Source organism: Phalacrocorax carbo, chromosome 4, assembly GCF_963921805.1.
Source record: "Phalacrocorax carbo chromosome 4, bPhaCar2.1, whole genome shotgun sequence".
In the NCBI taxonomy this organism is placed as follows: Eukaryota; Metazoa; Chordata; class Aves; order Suliformes; family Phalacrocoracidae; genus Phalacrocorax; species Phalacrocorax carbo.
In genome coordinates this window covers 14,197,976-14,214,744 of record NC_087516.1, presented here as the reverse complement: position 1 = coordinate 14,214,744, position 16,769 = coordinate 14,197,976, and the positions used below count along the sequence as shown (strand labels likewise).

General features: G+C 42.2%; 2 protein-coding genes across 3 annotated transcripts in view; one reads left to right on the top strand and one right to left on the bottom strand.

The window, feature by feature from the left end:
- EVC (EvC ciliary complex subunit 1) overlaps positions 1–5,206 on the top strand; it is a 58,737-nt gene extending 53,531 nt beyond the window's left edge. Inside the window, exon 19 of the mRNA XM_064450782.1 lies at positions 5,043–5,206. Within this exon, the coding sequence (XP_064306852.1) occupies positions 5,043–5,206 (164 nt within the window). The remainder of the gene's footprint in view (positions 1–5,042) is intronic.
- Positions 5,207–10,892: 5,686 nt separating this feature from the next.
- CRMP1 (collapsin response mediator protein 1) overlaps positions 10,893–16,769 on the bottom strand; it is a 50,885-nt gene continuing 45,008 nt past the window's right edge. For both annotated transcript variants that reach the window (XM_064449120.1, XM_064449119.1), the window contains exons 12-14: positions 16,398–16,577; positions 13,603–13,768; positions 10,893–11,915 (exon numbers count right to left, since the gene is read on the bottom strand). In XM_064449120.1, coding sequence (XP_064305190.1) covers positions 11,824–11,915; positions 13,603–13,768; positions 16,398–16,577 — 438 coding nt within the window. In that variant the 3' untranslated portion in view covers positions 10,893–11,823. The remainder of the gene's footprint in view (positions 11,916–13,602; positions 13,769–16,397; positions 16,578–16,769) is intronic.

Here is a 16,769-nt window from a genome sequence, read left to right as displayed (position 1 = left end):
TCTGTTCACCTCAAAGACTAAGTCTCTGGGAGGACAGCACAGGTGTATCACCCAGCTTTCATTCTCCTGGTAGAATGGAAGAATCGCCTTCACCCACAAATGCTGAAAAGTAAAATCTTACTGAATCAGGAAACTTGAAATATTTATATGAACTTACTGCAGTTGTAACAACATAGACTAATTTATTATTCAGGAGATACTTAGGGACAAATTGTCAGAATAGCAGTTGTGTTTCCTGATCCACATTTGGGGTGGAGCGTGCAAATTCTCATCCTTTGAGCCGTGCAATCCTTCTGTCAGTATCAGAATGAAACACTTGGCATTACATTTGAAAGATGCTGAAAGGAGAGATGGGTGCCAAAAGGGAAAAGCAGCTCATTCACCTGGACAACTTTGAAGTCTCTCTCCCCAGTCAGTTGTTTCTCAAGCGTGCAGAGCTGTTTGCCCTGGTAGACACCATGATCCCAGGGACGCATGTGGAAGCTTAGTGCAGGGCCCTAAAACCAGTGACTTTCTAACATCATATTGTTCTGATTCAAATCACATAAAATTATTAATCAGCTTTTCTTCTGTTTTCTGGTAGTAAAAAGCTATTTTGAATTATTTGCAAAGAAAATATATGATAGGGCTTTCAACTGTTGCATCTCCTGGAAACTTACTTCAGCATTCAGCAATTATGAAAGTTCAACAACTGCTCTGTGAGAACTAACCGATAGTAAAAAACCCAGTTCTCTAGACTAACGTAAAGTGGAATGATTTCCTTGGAATAATAACGTATATGAATGAAGAGTTGGAATGTATTTTTTTGCTTTAGGTTAATCAAAACTGAACAAGCTGTACTATCCGTTATTTTTTTTTAAATCCACATGCATTTGACAACTCAGGGAGAAAAACAAACTCAAAAAGAAAGACCTTTCAGCCACCAGAATCAGAAGACAAAGATAATTCTCATTAAAATATTCAAGAGCCCTCTGGACTGACTTCTGGCTTATGCAGGTACAGTAGAGGCTAAAAAAAATGAGCGTGTGAAAAACTATTTATAAAAAGCAGTACAAAATCTACATCACAAGCAGGTATGTCAACCCTTCGCAAAATATAACACCTACACTAGCTGAGCTTCTTCCTTAATACTTCTCACATGTATTTGACTTTTTTTTCCCATATTCTTTTTTAAATTTGGGAAAATCATCTGAGTTTGCTTGTCTGTGCTGTTAACGTATTTTATAACTTTGATTTTAGGTAGAGAAAGGAGAAATACTGTTTCCAAATTTCCTTTAATGAGGTTTTCTAAAACCTGAGTCACGGACAGCATAAATCAGCAGAGGCAAGTGAATCCAATGGAACTAGGCTGACAAGTAGCAACCAAAATATGGTCTGTGGTATTTAGGCTTTCAACTTCCACCTTTATTTCAGGAACAAAAGGAAACGCCAGGCTTTGGCTGATGAGGGTAGCAGCTCTAACAATTATTTTCTTGATAGATGTTTCAGTTGGCTTATGCTGGGCTGCTAACTACAGGAGAAGAAATGGCTACAAACCTGAAAGATGCCAGCTGATTACTACGGGCAGATCAAACCAGCCAGCTGGTCACTGGGGCTTGATATATTGAGCAGAGAAAATCCTGTTGACAGGCAAAGCAAACAGTTGGTTCTCAGGAGCCACAGGCCTTTGGGGAAAAGTATTTATCCCCTGAGTGACCTCAGCCTGGGACTGACTTCAGGAGATGGCTCCTTTCCCTGATGGCATCAACCCCTTTCACACACTCCTTTCCCACAGCCAAAAAGGGATACATGCGCAGGGAACAGGGACCCAACAAAGGAACGTTTATCTTTATGCAACTTTGTTTTGGCAGCCTCCACAGGGCAGCTGAAGCCAGGGAGTGCAGAAGTTATATTATATAGCAAGTGCCTTTCTTCTCTTACCAAAATTAATTTAGTTTAAGAGAGAGCTGTAGTGTTTGAAAAACTGTCTACAATTTTGTTTTATTGTTTATTTCTTTCAGAGAGAGGTTACAGAGTCCACATGAAGGGGAGACTGAACCAAGGAAAAACTCAAAGGTGCTAAAAAAAAGAGGCAACAGGTAGTAAAAGCATTTATATGAGCTGTCTGAACAGAGTGCCAAACCATTCCTCTGGGGGATCTCAGCAACTATACTTACTGAGCTACTTTACCAAGGAACAACAAACAACATCGATAATAACCAAGAAGTCTTCTTTAGCTGCAAGACCAAGAATCAATCCCATGTTCCTTTAGCTGTTAATAAAACATACCCACTTGGATTTGGTAAAGGGGAACAAGGAATTCCTTGGTATAAGTCCTTCCAGATCTCTTGGGAATTGTGGAGGGGAGATAGTTTTAGATTAGGCATATCCCTGAGGAGAGTGCACTGGTAGCAGAACAGACCCACGCTAGGCTGGTTGCCCCGATCGGAGCATTTCAGTAAGGTTTCATTGTAATAGTGATGTGCTGTTTGCTTTTGAGCCCTAAATGTGCTAGATTGGGTCTTAATATTTTGTGATTAATGCTTTGAACTAGCGAAATCAGATAGAAATATAAAAAATATGTAAACAGGCTTCAGATGGTATTGGTACATCAAAAGATTAAACTTGGTCTCTCTTTTGTTATATTTTATTGTTTCCAAAGCTCTGTATGCTTTTTTAAATTTCTACAAAGATTTTTATAAATATATTTCTCTGCATTTGTCTCAGATTTCAGATTATTATTTTAGGAAGAGGGAGACAAAACCGATTTAATGCTTCATTTTTTTATACTTTCTAGTCTTCTTCCTTAAGTACGTTCTTTTGTTTCCGACATACTTTGTTATGCTCATTATGTTTCCTGTGGGAATTCTTGTTATGCAAAGCAGCTGCTTCTTACTGGCTGTGCAGAGCACCTGTATTGTGTCATAAATTGTCCCACTTAAGCAATCTTACAGCTTTCATTAAATGAAAATTTTCTGCCTTTTTAAAGTGAATGTACATTCTGCTAACGAAAAGGCTGTCCTTTGGCACAGGATGGAAAATACTGCATCAGTTATGCAGCTTACCTCGGACAAAAGTGCCGCCACACAAATGACTTTACCAGAAGTGCTACACACAATTGTTAAATGGTTAATTTTCACCTCAATTGTTGTAAACTTTCTTTTTTTTTTTTTCCTAAATTGTACCACTTCAAGCGTTTGATTCTGGTATTTCAGTGCTTGGGCTCTATGGTCTCTCTGCCTTCCCGATATGGACATTTTAGTTGCTGCTTGTGCTTTTTTTAAAACGGACACAGCATATTTACCTCTATTTGAATAGCTTAATTCTGCAGTGCACTCTACATAGATAGCAAGAAGGAAGCTTTTACTATTAGAGTTGATGATGTTTTAAACAATGCAGCGCAGCGGCAGCTCCCATCACAGTTAGGATGCAGTAATCGCCCGAGCGGCGTCTCCACGGGTGCGCTGCGACTCCTCTGGCTAAGCAGGGCTCAAATGACTTTTCCTGTGCCTTGGAAAACATAGAAAGGTTCCGATTATTCCAAAAGCAGGGCAGCAGTGCCCTCTCCCGGGCAGCTGGTGGGTTTTCTCCCCCTTGCCGGCAGAGGTGATGGGGAGGGAGCCGAGGAGGGGACCCCCCAGAGTCCCCACTGCCCCAGCTGCCACCTGCCCAGCCTCCTGCACTGGGCTTCCTACAAACAGGCGTTTCTTCTCTTTTCCCACCGCGTTGCCTTAGCTTGCTGGCAGAAGCATCCACTACTTTTGCCCGTTACTAATTTCTCAGTCTCCTTGATTTACTCCATGGATTCACTGTCCTATTTAAAGTCACCTGCAGATTTCGTGCATAGCATGGCACTTGCCATCACTCCCTGTCAGTGACACAGATATTGAACAAGAGTGTCATTAGACCAAGAAACAAGCGTAGTAAATGCCAGGCTAAGCTCACAACAGTCACTCTTCAGTTAAGCACTGGTCAACTAATGTTATGCTTTGTGTTATGGTACGTTAGGTTAGGTTACGTTATTCAACTTTAACCATAGTAATAGTCAGTATCTGTATCCTGATGCTGAAGATCTCCCTCCCATCTCCTGACAATTGTTACAGAGTGGGGTTTTTTTTTAACCTCTGCCCCAGCGAGTTCAGTTTAAATCCATGTGAGTGATAATTTCTGAGCCAACAGAGAACAGTACGGAGACTGATTTTTTTTTTTTTCTTGGTGCTCTGAAATACTTTATCACCAGCCAAATGGGCACAGGTTATTGGACTAGTCACAAATTTCAGCACAGACATTCCAGTTACTCATCAGGAAGAAAAAAAAATCTTTGCCATGAAATGGGTGAGTTGCTGGAACAGGTTATTCAGAGAGAGCATCCATCCTTGGAGGCCTTGAGCTCTCAACCAGACAACATCCCAATCAACCTAACTTTGAAGTTAGCCCTACTTGGAGTAGGAGGCTAGACTCCAAATGGTACCTCTTCCAGCCTAAAGCTTTCCATCATTCCAATATTCCTTCCTACGGATGTGTTACTGAAATATTTGGTGCATCCTTCCCACCCCTACTTTGTATCCTCCCTGTGTTTTAAAGCATGGTAGAAATTACTTGCAAGCCAGGGATTGTGCCTATAGAGTCCCTGGGAGATAAACTGCTAAGCAGTTTTGCCAGCTGAGTGCAGTCTCCAGCCTAGTGGTTGTCAGATGGGGGGAAATGGGATGCTTAGGCACCACTGACAGCTCAGAACACTCACTTTGTGGTGTAAATCTATAAAGCACTCTAGTTTATTTCAGAGAGGCTCACAAGGAGCTTTGATCATGCTTTGCAGGCACATATCAAAAACACTTGCTGCAGAAATTTAGGGAAAAAAATGTCATGCCTTTTTTCTCTTTTTTTTTTTTTAACATCAAGGGTAACAATTATTACAATAGTTTATGACTCTGCTCAGTCTCATTCACAGCTCTGTGACAAGGGTGTATCTCAAACAAATTCTAGGCATGGTGTTAGTGGTGTTCACTTCACTGTGTATCATGCAAGATTCAAAATAGCCTGCAATGGTTCCTCTGGTGTAGAAAAATGTGGGAAGCCTCATCATGCAGAAGTCCTGCTGAAAGGCATCCTGAACCACACTGAAGAAGTGTGCAACTTGAAAGACTTGTACTTGGGACATTCAAGCTGGTGGCAGCTCCTCTGCAATATGGACAGATTCATTCCTGATGTAAACAAGCACTCCTAAGTCACACATAAAAGACCTTTCATCCAGCCTGTGCACATGGTAACCCAATGCCAGGTAGCAAGCACCAGGTAACACCTTCATTCTCTCCATCATGGTATCTACAACAGTCTTGGGAGCCATTCTAACATCCAGAGATCATTATGTACAACAGCTTTTTTGATCATGTTTCTTCCACCCAAAGAAAGGCTTCTTCGTATGTTCAGCAGAGACAATGAAGGGCTTGGTGCGCAGCCGCCCAGCATGCCCCGTGGTGTCTGGGAGCTGCCTCTGCGCTGGGAGGGCTCCTGGTCTCAGCACCCTTGCAGCTGTGGCCACTGCTGCACTGCAGAGTATCGGGGGCAAGGGTCTGGACCCTGCCAGCTGAAGACTTCCAGAAACAGCATTGATGTAGTCGCAGGTTGGCTTACGTGCAGTTGTGAGGAAGAAGCTGCTAAGCTTAAAGCTTTTAAAAGTGGTATATATGACTATATATTTAAAGGTAGCCATGCATGTACTGCTCACTGTGCTAGAAAATTACAGAATATGCAGTCAGGGAGCAGGGGCTGAGACCTAACTACTTTATCCATATCACTGCAGATACTTCATGAGTTACATGATACTCAAATAACAGTATCCCAAAGTCTGCATTTTACTACATTGTCAGACATTATTCCATCTCCCATATACAATTTATTTTTAATTGAATAGCCCTCACTGTCATCTCTGAAATATAGCTGGAAAGCTTGTGCAAAGTTCACCACAATCATGATGAAAAACTAGGCTATAATCAGTTTAGATCACTGAGATTTAATACTGGCAAGAATTAGCTGGTGCCAAGTAGACTAACTTGACACTTTGTAATCATGCATTAAGCTGTTCAACTCCTTGCCCTAGAAAGCCATAAATGCCAAGATTTTACCTGGGTGTGGTGGGCTGACCCTGGCTGGATGCCAGGTGCCCACCAAATCCACTCCATCACTCCTCTCCCCAAATGGACAGGGGAGAGAAAATATAACAAAAAACTCATGGGTCGAGATAAGGCCAGGGAAAGACCATTCACCAATTACTGTCCCAGGCAAAACAGACTCAACTTGGGGAAATCAGCTTAATTTATTACCAATCAAATGAGATTAAGGTAATAAGAAAATGAAAACTAAATCTTAAAATGCCTTTCCCCCATCCCTCCCTGCTTCCCAGGCTCAACTTCATTCCCAAATTCTCTACCTCCTCCTCTCCAGCAGCACAGGGGAACAGGGAATGGGGGTTGTGGTCAGTTCATCCTACTTTGTCTCTGCTGCTCCTTCCTCCTCATGGGGAGGAGTCCTGTAAGGGAATGAAAGAGTTAATATCTCAAACGTTGTTGTAAAGTGGGATGTAGTGAACTGCAGGCAGGAAATTGATGGACACAGGGCGGGGGCACACGGGAGGATGCGCAGTCCCAGGTTCTGCTGGGCCTCACACGGCAACTTGTTGAGGTTATACAAAGTTTAGTTGAGGAAGGGGCTTGTGACTGCCTGAAAGACCCCTCGCGACCACCCCTCACACTGGTGCCTGTGCAGAAGGTTATAAAACTTCTGGAACAAGAACCATATAGACTCACAGGAGGCGTACCTGAAGGTGAGGCTTACACTATAAAGGACACTACAACAAAGAGGCTGGTGCGCACCCACCACCAGAGGATCATCATGTCTGTTGTCATCGGCGCTGGATGCAAGGGTAGTGATATCTCCCTATCTTTCCCTATCTGTCTGTTCTTCCCTCTCTCTATCTCTCTCCAAACACCCCACTCTACTTTATTTTCCTCTTCATTACAAATATTCTTAATAAGAACCCCCACCATCAACGCTTTTCCATGTTTTCAAGTTCAAGTTGCCTTTTCAAGTTCAAGTTACTTCTGCATTGAAATAAAATGTTTAATTGATCATTGGGACTAAACTAAGGCGAAATAACACCAAGGGGATCGTTAGAACCTTGGTCGCTCTCCCTTCTCCTCTCAGGTTGGGACACGACAACTCACACTCTTCCCCTGCTCCAGCATGGGGTCCCTCCCATGGGAGACAGTCATCCATGAACTGCTCCAATGAGAGTTTGTCCTACGGGCTACAATTCTTCACAAACTGCTACAGGGTAGGTCCCTTCCATGGGGTGCAGTCCTTCAGGAACAGACTGCTCCAGTGTGGGTCACCCACGGGGTCACAAGTCCTGCCAGCAAACCTACTCCAGCGTGGGCTCCTCTCTCCACAGGTCCTGCTAGGAGCCTGCTCTAGCATGGGCTTCCCGCAGGGTCACAGCCTCTTTCAGGCACATCCATCTGCTGCAGGTGGATATCTGCTCCACCATGGACCTCCATGGGCTGTGGAGGGACAGCCTGCCTCATTATGGTCTTCATCACAGGCTGCAGGGGAATCTCTGCTCTGGCATCTGGAGCACCTCCTCCCCCTCCTTCTTCACTGACCTTGGTGTCTGCAGGGTTGTTCTCACATATTCTCACTCCTCTGTCTGGCTGCAATTGCACTGTTTGGGTTTTTTCCCTCCCTTTCTTAAATATGTTATCGCAGAGGTGCTACCACCATCACTGATGGGCTTGGCGTTGGCCACCAGCAGGCCGAGTCAGCTGGCATTGGCTCTATCAGACACAGGGGAAGCTTCTAGCAGCTTCTCACAGAAGCCACCCCCGTGGAAGCCCACCTGCTATCAAAACCTTGCCACGCAAACCCAACAGACTAGGTTTATAAGCACCTTGGAAAATTCATGGCAGAAAAATCCACTGACAGCAATAGGACACAAAGATGCTGCTACTTTTCAAGAAATTACAGGGCCCTAGAAATGAGGGATATTAGCATTATATGTTTGCTCTTTTCTTCAAGCCTCTCTTAATCTTATATTGTTGGCTACTGAAACTCGGAGTAGATGGTCATCTGACCTGGTCCAGTCTGCGTTTTTTATTCTTAAGCATGAAGATCAGTGTATTGCTAATGAGAAATGCTGAATGGTTGGGGCAGCTGTCAGTTTTGGGAACAGTCTTAACATCATAATTACAGAATTTGCTACAAACACTAAAACTTAAACATGTAACTGCATTGCTCTGGTGGCAGACAAACTAATTCAAGACAAATAGGTCCAAACTGTCACTCAGGAATCGATCTACGGACCCAACCTTCTTCTCTACTTCACCTGATGGATGAAGATAGTCCTCAGACTGGTCACAGGGACTGATTTTAAGGGGTCTGCAAGTGGTAATAGGGAAGAGCCAGTTTTACATCATTAGGTCTATATCAGGCATTAAAAGGTCATAGCTGTCCTGCAAATTTTTAGAAACTTGACAATTCAAACACCAGGAAAGCTTTGCACTGCTTTCTTCTTGCGGTCTGAGGTAACAACAGCTCCCCACCCACAAGCTCACGAATTGTACATCTCCGAGCTTGGTGCTTCTCCAGGGAACAAATTCAAGCGTAGTTTCCTGCTCTGCAGATGTATTCAGGCTCATGAGATAATCCACATTTTATTTACTGTTACCGTTTTATCTTTTTAAGGACAGGTTAGCACTGTAGGGGCAGGGGCATTGCTGTGAAACAGGTTTGCAGCTGGTAAGAGAATCACCAGTTGCCTTGCTTGGTTTAAACCCCCCAAAAGCATGGCATGTGCCAGCTCTCCGACAGTGTATCACAGTAACCATCCAAGTGAGGCATCCTTCACCTCACCTGGTGACCACGCAGTAAGGTACCTGTGCTCAAAAAAAAAAGCTGCTTAAATCACATCCAGGTAGTATTGCATGTCCAGAGTGAAGAGACCCAGGCACAGCACAGGATCCATAGGCTTCCTGCAGGCTGTCCCTCAGCAATGGCATGGCAGCAGCGGTCAGGCTACAGGGGCTTATGAACACCATAGGTACGCTAACGTGTTTCTCCTTGGAGGAATCATATAGCAGAGTTACATTGACCTGAGAAGCAGTCTTGTTTGCACAGAAGCACTGAACCATGAAGCGCCTCACAAACACCCACACATGTAGTTATTCACAGATACTTCACTGTGAAAAAATAAGTGCATGTTAACAACAGTGGATCTTGACTAGCTTGTAGGCAAAGGGTCCTTTGGTTTAGGATGCTGTTTAGTGTGTAAGAAAAGTAGAATCTGTCAATACTACTTACACAATGATCATTTCTGTCACCTCAAGCATGACAAGCCTCATAGATCAAGTAGTTTTACTCGAAGGTGAGCAACCATTGCTACTTGCACAAACCACACAAGAAAATCACTAAGGAAATTGTAACCAGCAGTTCCAAAATTTTCACACGATGTCAGTTTCACAAGCCAGCTTAATTTCTGTTTTCAGGGTTAGATTACCAAAACTGTTGCTGGCTCTGTCAACACTCATAGCAAATGGTTTGGAATAGGACAGTAGAGATGGAGACTTGGTATCTTGAGACTGCCTTACCTGCTAACCTGTGGGGTATTCCAGGGCAGGCTGTCCTCAGGCTTCTCTGCTAGCATTATTTTACTTAATATAAAAAACCTGAACCACTGAGTGAGCAAGTTATTTTACTTCATATAAAATACCTGAACTGCCAAGTAAGCAAGCAAGCCTAGGGATGAGGACACTCTCCAGGCAATAGGAAACATGAATTTGAATCATTAGCAGAAGGGATTGTTCATTAAAAGCTTTATTTTCTCTTATTTTGGGAGCAATCAATTCAGTTCACTGTGGGTTGAAACACAGTGTTTTTTCACTGGTTCAGATAAAAGCCAGAGTGAAAAAAAAAAAGCTCAGACCAGCTCTGCTGCCAGGTTTTCAGACCAAGCTGACTGAAATGGACTCTTCCATGGTAGTGGTTCCTTTCCCAGCAAGCTGGAGGTGATAGCATACTGGCTTCAGAATAAGATGACAGGCTTCAGGTAGGCTACTTTCCAAAATTTTTGTGTCCCACATGCAGCTGGCATGCACCAAATGCCCTGTGCCAATACGACTGAGTCTTGCATGGAAAGGATGGACCAGTGCTAAGCGGTCAAGCATCCCAGTTAGATAAAACCATTCCACTGGCACTGCACTGTTAGAAGACTTCTCCTGGTGCAGCTTTGCAGTGTAGACAAGGGCCAAGAGGAGGTGTTTTGCTGACCTGCTTAATTTCATAGCACCCACCCTCCGCCATAGCCCACACCTCACACATCTGCAACACAATCAGACAAGTAAAAACCAATAGAAAGGTTTTCTTTACACAGTTTGTGAAAAGGAGAATTCAAGTCCGCTTTCCTCACCCTACCTCCAGCATGTCCTGTTCATGCCATGCCTAAACACTGTCCCAGTTTAATCAGCAGAGAGAACCATTATTAAGTCAAATATAGTTAAGTCAAACTGGAGCTCTGCATCCTGGTTCTGTACTACAGATGAAGATTATGGCAATCAATTACCATTTCAAGCAAATCAGATGCAGACCAGAAAGTCTTGGGAGAAGTTAATTTAGGTCTCATTTGGCCAAAACTGAGGCAGTTGCAATGCCAACAGTAAGAATGTTTTTACTGTGAGCTCTATTTAAGACAGATTATGGCATGCTACAGTATGCATATGCAGACATCTATACATTTAACACCCCTTGTGGTCTAAGGAGGTTCCTTCTTTCAAAGGATGTCAACCTAAAAGATGATTTCTCAAGTTTCTCCATTCTAAATTTTCAATCATTGAGCAACAGCACTGAAAAGCAGAGGAAGACGCTTACCCATCAATTAATTTCCTTTATTTCACAAGCTTTGAATTCAGAAATTGAACCACAACTAGTAGATCTTGATACGGTAGAGTAAGTAAAAATGTATGTGATTACAAAGGAAAAACTTTGTACAAAAAACTTTAAAAATCCGACGGCAACTTGGATTATTTGTAAGTACCAAAAATCTCATGCAGAAGGAGAGCACTACTGCCCAGGTGGAGAAATCCCTGCAGGGGTGGCAATGGCATTGGTATGTATAAATTATGGCGCTGTCTAAAATGGAAACAAGAAAGACACAGACTTGGAACGTACTGAGTGGGAACAGACAGGCGCTACAGAGACCATTTGTCGTTACGTGTCCCAATGATTTTCTGTGTCTGAGAGAAGTGCTTCTTGGGTTTATAATAAATTAAAGATTAAACAGAAGCTGCCTATACTACTCTACTGCATACTTTCAAGATGGCCATTTTCTTCCTTCATAAGTGTTTTTGGTGGTTTTTCTCAAATACAGACATTAATCTTGGCATTGTGTCTAGTCAATTGTTGGCAACGTGTTCTAAAGGGACTCACTCACAGAATGCAACTTGCATAAATAACTCAGTAACATGCATTATCTACTCTAATACAGCAAAAGGGTGCAAAGGAACCATCATTCAGTTACGAGACAAAGCTAAAACCTGTAGTCACTAAAGGGGCAATGGAAGCACCATGCTTTAAGGTGACTATGGCATGAAAGCACAATTGTGAGGCAAGTAGTTCCAAGCAAACACACCACACTATTATCACCTCTTCCTATACAAAAAAAAAACAGAAAAAACATTTCGATTTTTATTTCCATTAGTACCAAATAAAACTGTGGGTTCGATAACACAGATATTGAAGGGAACTGACATTATTCCCATGATCCTTCGTCCTTGTGTTTCTGTCCATCATCATTTTTCAGCCAAGACTGGTAATATTAGAGCGACCACCAGGAGGTGCCACGATGCGGTGGCCCGTACGGCGTGGGTTATTGTCATCTATCTGAGCTCCTGCAACAACAGAAAATCAGGAAGCAGCTATGAAAAGGAAAAAAACATCAGCGGCGAGACTTTCCCGAGACTTTCCAGCTATGGGCCCCTCATACCACCGTCGGCAGGTTTCTTTTGAGCCAGACCCAACTGAAGTGCAGAACGGACCTTCAAGGCACATTTCTGTGCCTAGCTCCAGTTGCCTTCAATGAGAAGCGCTGGATTAAATGTTTGGGGTCAGACTGATGCTCACCCTACATGGGGAATTCTTTTCCACTGACTTGAAGAAGAGCCCGTGCAGGGATGACAGCCTACAGCCTGGTTCCCTTTGCGAGATCGGGCCCTGGCAGAAAATATTACTGTTTTAACTACCAAAAAATCCAAAAACATATGTGGAGAGTGGACTTTTCAAACCTGCCTCATTGATTCAGAATACCTGTCCCTACTGAACCCATGGGTCAACAGTACAGTAAATCTGATGTCAGCAATCATAAATCCATGAGGAAAGGAGCACTGAGCTGATGTAAACTCACATCCACTTCAAACTGCATTTTAAAATGTTGAAAGGTTAAGCTTAAGGTGATAGCAAGCTTTCTGCCAGACTAAATATTGTGTGATCACACTCAGCTTCCTGAAGGCAATATAAGACTACCATAAAAGTGTAAGATCATTCTAAATGCTGTCGTAGTCTGGTTCTGCTTAATTTCATAAGAACTGCCTGATTCGGATCAAATTCGTATCACTAGATGCTTTGGTAGTACCCAGATGCAGCAGCGGACTGTGAAACCACAGCTTCAGATGCTTATGAAAATCCCACCTATCAGTTATTATTATTAGAGGTCAAATTTCTAAGCACTTTTATTGCTTTAAATAGCTTTACATATCTGTATGTGCCCCAGGTGTATGGACAAAAATATACTTCAACTCAGTAGAAGGGTTTTTAACATATTTGTTCACCTTGGGCTTTCTTCCAGAAGTTTCATTTAGTTTCTAAAGACAGGATCTGTCAGAGAGGAAAACTCCACCATCCACAGGAGAGAAAATCCAGTGACTTTCATAACATCATAAGGGGCCACTTACTTACCAATTGGGCTGTAGACTTTTGAAGGATAAGGATTTGAGACACTTGTAATTGTCTTCAGATGACAGAATTATTTCCAGCAACCCCAAAGGATGGTTTTCCAGTCTCTTTCTTATGTACCATGGAAAATGTTTTGGGCACCAAGAGCAAAGAGGACAAATACTCTAATCTGCATATGAATAGCTTCTGCACATGGTTTGCCAACCATGGACAAGGACAGTTGAGGTTTCCAAGTCTAGCAGTTTCTGGTGATGCAGCGCGAAAGAAATCTGAGATGTCTGAGCCACATGGGTTGCACCAGACCCAAGTCCCATCAGCTGTACATACCACCAAGGGGCCTCAGTCACATCAACCAGAGACCTCGGCTAACTGCAATGGGCCAGGTAAATAATATTAAGACTGCGTGCAGAGAAAAATTTTAGATTGCGAACATTTTGAATATTTGGTAATTTGTAAAATATTCCTAGGGAAAGATTGGATAAAAACATATATACACATACATATATATGTTTGTAAGTATATAAAATCCTCTCATATTTGATTAAAGAAGTATTTATAATTTAAATTTATCACCAGTAATCCATACTTATGTCTTCAAAACATTTCTGATGAGTCAGGCTGACTTACCTGATAAGCTAAAATTGGATTGATGGAGGTTTCTGATTGGTGGGGGCTGGTTTTTGGCAGGGGAGGATTTAGTTGAGGGTGCAGGAGTTGCGTATTTTGGTGTAGCTGGGATTTCATACACAGGCCCGTCATACATTCCTCTGGAGACTCCTTGCAGTCCTCCCACCTAGGTCAAGAGGAGAATAAAGACCCAGACACTGAATGCTCTGATAATGCTCCGATAATGCTCCCTAATGATACTCCTGCCTACATGCAGAGACCACTGAGCACAGAGCTATGTTCGGCATTAGCTGAAGTAAAAACACATATATATTCTCATGAAAGCTACAGCCTGCTTAATATATAAAGGAAATTATAAAGCCTCCTCCTTCCATTTTTATAGATATATGAAGTATAAGAGTGAGATCATTATTAGGTATCCTTCACAGTCAACAGGGAAAAATGGGGTTCAAAAGAACAGATCTGACCTAAGATCTTTCTTTAAGTAAAGTAAGTCACCATCAACTCTTCGCTTTCCATTCAGAGGCTGTTCAGCAGGGTTGGTTCAGCCGCTGAATCCCACTTGTTACAAGACTGATACCCACTCTACTGATTGTAGCAGTTTCACTCCCACCTGTATTGTCTGTGCCCCTGCGCCTCCCCTTCAAATAAATATATCATTGTCTTCATTCACTGAAAAGCAGTGGCAATTTTTAAATTAAAATTTCCAATTTTCCATTTCTTGTCATGAACTAGAAAAGCAGCTATACACTAGGCTGTGGCACAGGACCCATCTTTCATTATTTGTCAATAGCATGTCTGTCATTTGAGCTCTGATTTCAGTCTGAGGTCTGTAGATTTTATCCCCGTACAGTTCCTATGAGGAAAGACAATCGCAACAGCCTCACCGGCCTTAGAATCACAGGAATCTGGGAAATAATTTTTTTAAAAAAACAGTTCCAATTTTCAGGAGGAGCCTGAAGCCCCCAGACTGCAGAATCCAAAGCTCACCAAAAAGATCAGAAATATGTGGCTTACAAGATTATTGTTTCAGAGCCATTTCCCCAACAGGTTAACAGTGAAATTGAAATACCATATAAAAAGGACACTATGCACAGGGGTCTGATCCAGCTCTTACAGAAATCAATGACTTCTCCTTGCTATCAGTGCCGGGGACATCAGGCTCAGAAGCGCCACCATCTTGCAGGCTGAGCCAAAACTAATGCTGATCACAGCAATGAAACCATCTCACAGGGATCCACAAAGGCAGGAATTTATACTGCTATCCATGCGCCAGGGACAAACTGAAACTGCTATCCAGTGCCAGCTTCAGCTCTGCAGCCCCCGTTTGACATGTTTTTTCTATACCCCTTTGTTGTGCACTGACATATTCAAATGGTGGCTGACATGACCATCACTGGGTTTTTCTAAATAGTTCCGGTCGATAAAATTTGATAGTGGGAGAAGAAACGCAGACATGAATCTGATTTTCCCTTCCTCTCGCCAGGCAGCAGAGGGAGCTGCAAGAGCGAAAATATCTGTCCTTTTCTTGGTCGCTTTTCAGCCCTAAGTATCTAAAGGTAAGTATTTCCTAAGTATCTAAAATCAAAGGTCTGTCCCAAAATCCAGGCCCCCTTGCAAGATGCAGGTTACTTGGCCCAGTTACTTTTGTGCAAAATCCTTGTATAAGACACGACTCTCTGATTTTCATTTTTCAACTGTTGCTTTCACTATTTAAATATTTTTATAATTTATATATAATTCTATATACTTGATATATTTTAATAATATATTAATGTTATGTTCCTATAATTATTATATTATAATATCTACTTTATATAATACTTCCAAAGTGCTAAACTCTTGCGAGGCAAGTGTGAAGAGAAGGCACAGGTCATCTAAGTGGACAATGTAAAAAAGGTGTAATACTGATAGGTATTTTGCAAAACTTTTGCAGATGCATTTGGTTTTTACAGTTCCTTCTCTTGTTAGAAGAGCAGACCTTTTGTATCGCACAGCTTGACAGAATCTGAAATCTATGAACCCGCTTGTAGACTTAATTTCAGCTGCCATCCCCACAGGCTACCATATATGCTTGGTTGAAGAAAATATGGGGTTTAGTCACTTCATCTTGCTACCTGTCCTCCCACAGTGAATTTCTTGTTTAGTGGCAAAAAGCAATTTCAAAATAACCCCAAACTAGTGCCAAGCCAATTGGTTTTCAACAGAGGAGCACTGATAAAATTCAAACCCAGAAGTGACCCAGTCTTAACCATGGTCATTTCCCAAGCTTTTTATTAAACACATGAGAAAAGTTTTCTGAGCTGTGAATGCTGCTAATACTCAGCTCAGCAAAAGCACCAACAACAGTTCAGAGATGCCAAATATAATGAGTATCTCTGGCTGCATGCTTTTCTTCTCTGCAGTGTGGCTGTTCAGTATGAAAAGCTCAATATCAATACAAATTATGTTTTTCTTCTGGCCAACCCTCTTCCCAGAAAAGCTTTATCTTTTTCCTGAATTTTAACTAAAAGTAAATTCTATCACTATTCCACCTCCCTTCAAAAGACTGCACAGCTGGACATAAGGCAGTTATGCCCAACCGGCAATTATATGCTCTACCCACTGAAGTTCACGGAGTTAATTAAGCTACATCAGTTCACACTTGCAGACAAACCAGGTTTTGGTCACATTTTGAGTAAGTCATATGTAGCCCATCTGATATGGACTCATCCTAGCACGATAATAATAAAAAAACATGTGCTACTCTGTTTCCAAGAGTGTATGACTACAAAGAAAATAATATCTGACATTACCTTATTCCTGATTTTGATGCGCTGGTAAAGATATTCAGGGAAAGGTTTGCGAGGGATGAAGCGGCCCATTCCCTTATTTACGTGCAGATTTCCATCTTCAAACACAATCTTCCCTTGGCTTATGACCACAAGTGGGGCACCATGGCACTCCATTCCTTCAAAGATGTTGTACTCAACAGCCTGGGGATCAACCAACATATTCACTGCAAGTTTGGTACAAGATCTCTTTCAGTTAGTAACTTATAATCTGTATTCATAGTCATGTTTTTAGATAACTGTCATTAAGAGAAGTACAAAATTGTTTTGCCTGAAGGAAAAGCAATGCATTACGATAGGAAATGATTTAAAAGAATCTCTCTGAACAGACTTTCT